The sequence below is a fragment of the Oncorhynchus kisutch genome, linkage group LG19 (assembly GCF_002021735.2).
Source record: "Oncorhynchus kisutch isolate 150728-3 linkage group LG19, Okis_V2, whole genome shotgun sequence".
In the NCBI taxonomy this organism is placed as follows: domain Eukaryota; kingdom Metazoa; phylum Chordata; class Actinopteri; order Salmoniformes; family Salmonidae; genus Oncorhynchus; species Oncorhynchus kisutch.
Window position 1 is genome coordinate 19747260 of NC_034192.2, and position 7325 is coordinate 19754584.

General features: G+C 44.0%; 1 protein-coding gene across 2 annotated transcripts in view; it reads right to left on the reverse strand.

Moving 5' to 3' along the window:
• Window positions 1-2217: 2217 nt before the first annotated feature.
• The window catches only part of LOC109864421 (rho-related GTP-binding protein RhoG), a 21970-nt gene continuing 16862 nt past the window's right edge, over window positions 2218-7325 (reverse strand). For both annotated transcript variants that reach the window (XM_020452202.2, XM_020452203.2), the window contains 2 exons: window positions 5687-5857; window positions 2218-5563 (listed from right to left, as the gene is read on the reverse strand). In XM_020452202.2, coding sequence (XP_020307791.2) covers window positions 5288-5563; window positions 5687-5857 — 447 coding nt within the window. In that variant the 3' untranslated portion in view covers window positions 2218-5287. The remainder of the gene's footprint in view (window positions 5564-5686; window positions 5858-7325) is intronic.

Sequence of the window (7325 nt, forward strand, 5' to 3'; positions counted from 1 at the left end):
TTTGTTGTTTTGGATCTCAGTACTCCAGCCCTTTGATACAATGACTGAGGTTAAAGTGCAGACTGTCAGCTTTAATTTGAGGGTATTTTCATCCATATCAGGTGAACTGTTTAGAAATTACAGTACTTCTTTGTACATAGTCCCCCCTTCCTTTCCAATTTTAGGGGACCAAAAGTATTGGGACAAAATCACGTGTTTATTAAAGTAGACAAAAGTGTAGTATTTTGTCCCATATTCCAAGCACGAAATGTGCCTCTACAAACTTGGATGCATTTGCTGTTTGCTTTGGTTGTTTCAGATGATTTTGTGCCTAATAGAAATTAATGGTAAATAATGTATTGTGTCATTTTGGAGTCACTTTTATTGTAAATCAGAAGGGTTTCAAAACACTTCAACAATAATGTGGAGTCACTTTTATTGTAAATCAGAAGGGTTTCAAAACACTTCAACAATAATGTGGACGCGACCATGATTACAGATGATCCTGAATTTATAGTGAATAATAATGAGTGAGAAAGTTACAGTAAATTTCACCATGAGGACAATGGTGGCTTTATAAAAGTTTAATGGCTGTGATAGGAGAAAACTGAGGATGGATCAACACCATTGTAGTTACTCCACAATACCAACCTAAATGACAGAGTGAAAAGAAGGAAGCCTTTACAGATTACAAATATTCAAAAACATGCATCCTGTTTGCAATAATGCACTAGTAAAACTGCAAAAAATGTGGCATAAATATCATACGTCTCCAAAAATGCTAACCTCCCCTGTTATTATAACGATGGTATGTTGGCATGTCTTGGGGGTATGTTATAAAATGCTAACCTCCCCTGTTATTATAATGATGGTATGTTGGCATGTCTTGGGGGTATGTTATAAAATGCTAACCTCCCCTGTTATTTTAATGGTGAGATGTTGGCATGTCTTGGGGGTATGATATAAAATGCTAACCTCCCCTGTTATTATAATGATGGTATGTTGGCATGTCTTGGGGGTATGTTATAAAATGCTAACCTCCCCTGTTATTTTAATGGTGAGATGTTGGCATGTCTTGGGGGTATGATATAAAATGCTAACCTCCCCTGTTATTATAATGGTGAGATGTTGGCATGTCTTGGGGGTATGTTATAAAATGCTAACCTCCCCTGTTATTTTAATGGTGAGATGTTGGCATGTCTTGGGGGTATGATATAAAATGCTAACCTCCCCTGTTATTATAATGGTGAGATGTTGGCATGTCTTGGGGGTATGTTATAAAATGCTAACCTCCCCTGTTATTTTAATGGTGAGATGTTGGCATGTCTTGGGGGTATGATATAAAATGCTAACCTCCCCTGTTATTGTAATGGTGAGATGTTGGCATGTCTTGGGTATGATATAAAATGCTAACCTCCCCTGTTATTGTAATGGTGAGATGTTGGCATGTCTTGGGGGCATGATATAAAATGCTAACCTCCCCTGTTATTATAATGGTGAGATGTTGGCATGTCTTGGGGGTATGATATAAAATGCTAACCTCCCTTGTTATTGTAATGGTGAGAGGTCAGCATGTCTTGGGGGTATGATATAAAATGCTAACCTCCCCTGGCTTTTATGAAGCTAGCCAACTTCAGTTAGCTTCACATTCCATATCAGGCTCGTACTACGATGGTGATTGGTGGATATTGCTTGTCCGCCTGCCTCTAACGCTGCACTTTAACCTCAGTCATTGTATAATTTAGCTCTGGCGTACAGATACTTTTGGAGCTTGTTTAATCTCGGACACCCAGAAATACAATCTTGTGTAATTAATTGCATCAGATGCTTGTTTAAATTTTTGGAAGGAAACGTGTTAGTTCAATGTCTCCCCAACTCTAAATGGAAACTGACAGTGAGTTTCGCATAAGTCTATGGGCCAAATGTCCCAAGATGCGAGCACCTGTGAAATTGTGATTTGTCCAAATGATCAGTGTCAAAAAATCTGTATAGTCTTTGCATCCCACTCTGTCGTCAGATGCTACTGCTGTTTATGTTATGTGCATATGTCCATGAGAGATTAGGGTTGTTAGAGTAGGTAAAGTAAGACTGGACAGGTTGGGCCTTAAACTGAAGGGTTTGGAGTAAAAAGTAGAGAGACACACATACTCACAAAAAATTACTTTAAAAAATCCAACCATAGAAGTTGAATTAGAATACATCTTTCTGACTCCAATATTGTAAAAGACAGGATGGCGGTCAGGATTGTAACATGATTTTATTCTCAGCTTATATCAAATTAAGACAGTCTGAATGTTACATTTTCTCAGTTTACACAATGCCTGGCATTTGACTTTTTTAACATTGCATGGTCACTGACACATTTTAAAAATATATATATATTCAATCATGTTAAACACATATTACATTACAGGTTTGATAAATATTATACATAAATGACTTTCAAGCACAGCCCTTGTGGAATATAATGGGGAGGGGGGGAGAAGGAAGTAACGTTAAGAGGTGAGGGGAGGCATGGGGTTGGAGAACAGGGGAGAGGTGAGGAAAGGAACAGGGAGTGGAGGCAGAGGGTAGGAGAACAGGGGAAAGGAGAGGTGGGGAGAGAGGAGCAAAGGAACAGGGAGTGGAGGCAGAGGGTAGGAGAACAGGGGAAAGGAGAGGTGGGGAGAGAGGAGGAAAGGAACAGGGAGTGGAGGCAGAGGGTAGGAGAACAGGGGAAAGGAGAGGTGGGGAGAGAGGAGGAAAGGAACAGGGAGTGGAGGCAGAGGGTAGGAGAACAGGGGAAAGGAGAGGTGGGGAGAGAGGAGCAAAGGAACAGGGAGTGGAGGCAGAGGGTAGGAGAACAGGGGAAAGGAGAGGTGGGGAGAGAGGAGCAAAGGAACAGGGAGTGGAGGCAGAGGGTAGGAGAACAGGGGAAAGGAGAGGTGGGGAAAGAGGAGGATAGGAACGGAGTGGAGGCAGAGGGTCGGAGATGTGGGGAAAGAGGAGAGAGGGTGAAAGGAACAGGGAGTGGAGGCAGAGGGTAGGAGAATAGGGGAAAGGAGAGGTGAGGGAGGGGAGAAGAGCGGATGAAAAGGGGGGGGGGCAAGGGTGGTCTAAAGATTCTACTGTTGGAATGGTCTGGAAGGTATACATGCAGACGGGAAGTGAGGGGGGGAAGTGGAAATGACTCTCTGTCTCATTGTGAACCTCAGTAGAAGGATTACTTCCTGTAGCAAAGAGAATGGACTCAAGCTGTGTCTAACCTGAAGGCTAACTCGGGGCTAACTCCATTTATCCTGAATGAAGTGTCTGAGCCATGAGGACCAATGAAATCCGATACCCTCCCTCTCGCAAAGATTGGGTCATTATCCCCTTCATTTGAGGAAGACGATTGGTTAAATATATTAATAAAATGTTTTTTGTGTGTAAATATATATATTTTTAACACCTATCACATGACACATTTAGTAATGACAGTACTTGCTTTCCAAACGGTATGTTTTTTTTGTGCAATTGTATTTTGAAATTTGCGAAAGGCAACCAACCATAATCCATAGATGGCAGTTCCCATTCAAGTGAAGACTGGCAGCCGTTGCTAGTGTATGTTGAGTCCCCAACAACTGGATGTTCTGGCTTTCAGGGGAAATGGAAAGAGAGCCTGTGGAGCGACTTCTGCTTTCAGACATTAACAGCATGACACCCCATCTTAACACCTCCTCCATATTTACTGGATTGGTTGAACAGTGCAGAAAATGACCTTTTTCTTCTTCTTGTCGAGACTAGTATGTAGGGGATCTAGTTTCAGGTGTTTCTTTTATGCCTGCTATGTTAGGTTACCGTGAGTGTAACAGTCAAATTGCCAGGTTTAGAGGTTCCAAAACCCTGCTATGGATTATATGTCTGTGGCCACGACGCAACAAGCTGTTCTACAGATAGAAGGTGCTCGTGCATTGATGAGCACACAAAAGCACAAAAAAGTAGAATTAACGATAAGTAATCAAATAAAGATGGCACTTCTAAATTTCGGCACAAATTATAGTGTGGCACTGACTCGCCCATAGATTGACGTTTCAGCATTGTCTCAATGACGAGTTTGGCATTCGACTAGCCATGTGCGACATGCACGCGCAGTAACCAGCCTGCTAGAGTTAGCGGCATGCGGACAAGCAATATCCACCGTAGTAGTACGAGCCTGATGTGGAATGTGAAGCTAATTGAAGTAGGCTAGCTTCATAAAACCCTGATCTGGAATGTGAAGCTAATTGAAGTAGGCTAGCTTCATAAAACCCTGATCTGGAATGTGAAGCTAATTGAAGTAGGCTAGCTTCATAAAAGCCTGATCTGGAATGTGAAGCTAACTGAAGCTGGCTAGCTTTATAAAAGCCTGATCTGGAATGTGAAGCTAACTGAAGCTGGCTAGCGTTATAAAAGCCTGAGTAGATCTAGCTTGCTTCGTAGTATACAACTCAGGAGGGGATATGATATAAGGGAAGATATGAAGGAAGATAAGCGGTCGTGGAAAAAAGGTTTCACAACTTTTGGGACATAACCTCTCAGCTCCCCAGCTTCATCTGCGACCTCTAACCTCTGGCCTGAACAGAGGCAGCCAGCGTCAACACACAGGGCACATTTTTGATTTACAAACAAACAAATATTAAAGGCTCTTTTCTGGGAATTGAAAGAGGCATGGCTCATCATGATATTTCTCAATATGCTTTACATATGCTTTAGTTGGGTTTCTACTGAGCTCTAAAGCTGGAATAAGAGGAAAAGAGACGAGGGTCAAGGAGTGGGAAGAGAAAGTAGACGCCACCATCACAGACCAATCCGTCTCTGGTAAAGCCGTTGAGTGACACTGCTCTGGCCTATCAGAACTGCCCAAGTGTCCATGATAACAGATCACTGTAATTCGTCATTTGCAGAGTGCAGTTGCCCCTCCCTCTTCCCAATAGTAAGGCTCATCGGTCACTGGGGGAAAAGAGAATACTGTTTACATATTTACATGTAACTGAATTATTCTACCATAGTCATGTACATTCCTATTATTTCCATTGTTGCAGTAAGTTTTTCAGTTTCAACTGCCCACCCCCTTCTGTCTCTTCATCTAGCTAACCACCCTTCTTTCCCCGTCTTGACCTCTTGCTGGTGGTGTGCTGGGGGTCGAGGAAGGCTCGGATGGCCTCAGCGAACATCAGTCTTTTTACCCCTCCTTTACTCTTCCTCTCTATCTCCCCAATCCCCCCCCCCTCTCCTTCCCTTCCCCTCCCCTCCTCTCTCTCTCTCTCTCTCTCTCTCTCTCTCTCTCTCTCTCTCTCTCTCTCGCTCTCTACAGTAGCCTACAGGACCTCTTGCTGGTGGTGTGCTGGGGGTTGAGGAAGGCTCGGACGGCCTCAGCGAACACTTCTTTGATCCCATCCTGGTTGAGGGCGGAACACTCCAGGTAGCGGGCGGCTTGGATCTGACGGGCCAGTCCCGCCCCCTGGTGATGAGTGACAGGAGATTGGCTCTGCTCCTTCAGCTTGCGCTGGGTCTCCTCATCGTTACGCAGGTCGCTCTTAGTGCCTACCAGGAGGACAGGCACACCGGGGCAGTGGTGGGACACCTGTGGGTACACACACATACATGTGTAAACACACAGACATTTACACACAAGCGCATACACACACACACACACAATGTAATAAACATGTAATAAACCCACAGACAAACACACACACACACTGACCTCTGGGTGCCACTTGTGTTTGACGTTCTCATAGGAAGCGGGGCTGGAGATGGAGAAGCAGATGATGAAGATGTTGGTCTGAGGGTAGGACAGGGTCCTCAGACGGTCGTACTCCTCCTGACCTGCCGTGTCCCACAGGTTCAGACTGATGGAGCGCCCGTCTACTGTCACCTAAGACACACACACAGGGGTAAGACACAGACACACAGGGGTAAGAACAAACACACAGGGGTAAGAACACACACACAGGGGTAAGAGACACACACAGGGGTAAGAACACACACACACAGGGGTAAGAACACACACACACACAGAAACACAGGGGTAAGACACAAACACACACAGGGTACGACACACACACATGGGTAAGAACACACACAGAAATACAGGGGTAAGTAAACACACACAGACACACAGGGTAAGAACACACAAACACACAGACACACAGGGGTAAGAACACACAAACACACAGAAACACAGGGGTAAGAACACACACACACAGAAACACAGGGGTAAACACACACACAAACACAGGGGTAAACACACAGAAACACAGGGGTAAGAACACACACACGGGTAAGAACATACACACACATGGGTAAGAACACACACACACCCTTGTGAGAACACACACAGGGATGTAAATGCACACAGAAGGAAGTAAATAGACACACACACATGGAACACATGCAGGCAGGTATAAACACACACACCTACACGTGTAAAAACACATACATACAGTGGGGCAAAAAAGTATTTAGCCACCAATAGTCAGCCACCAATTGTGCAAGTTCTCCCACTTAAAAAGACGAGAGAGGCCTGTAATTTTCATCATAGGTACACTTCAACTATGACAGACAAAATGAGAAAAAAATCCTGAAAATCTCATTGTAGGATTTTTAATGAATTTATTGGCAAATTATGGTGGAAAATAAGTATTTGGTCAATAACAAAAGTTTATCTCAATACTTTGTTATATACCCTTTGTTGGCAATGACAGAGGTCAAACTTCTGTAAGTCTTCACAAGGTTTTCACACACTGTTGCTGGTATTTTGGTCCATTCCTCCATGCAGATCTCCTCTAGAGCAGTGATGTTTTGGGGCTGTTGCTGGGCAACACGGACTTTCAACTGCCTTCAAAGATTTTCTATGGGGTTGAGATCTGGAGACTGGTTAGGCCACTCCAGGACCTTCTTACGAAGCCACTCCTTCGTTGCCCGGGCGGTGTGTTTGGGATCATTGTCATGCTGAAAGACCCAGCCACGTTTCATCTTCAATGCCCTTGCTGATGGAAGGAGGTTTTCACTAAAAATCTCACGATACATGGCCCCATTCATTCTTCCCTTTACACGGATCAGTCGTCCTGGTCCCTTTGCAGAAAAACAAAGCATGATGTTTCCACCCCCATGCTTCACAGTAGGTATGGTGTTCTTTGGATGCAACTCAGCATTTTTTGTCCTCCAAACACGATGAGTTGAGTTTTTACCAAAAAGTTATATTTTGGTTTCATCTGACCATATGACATTCTCCCAATCTTCTTCTGGATCATCCAAATGCTCTCTAGCAAACTTCAGACGGGCCTGGACATGTCCCCCTGCTTAAGCCAGTACACGTCAGGCACTGCAGGATTTGAGTCCCT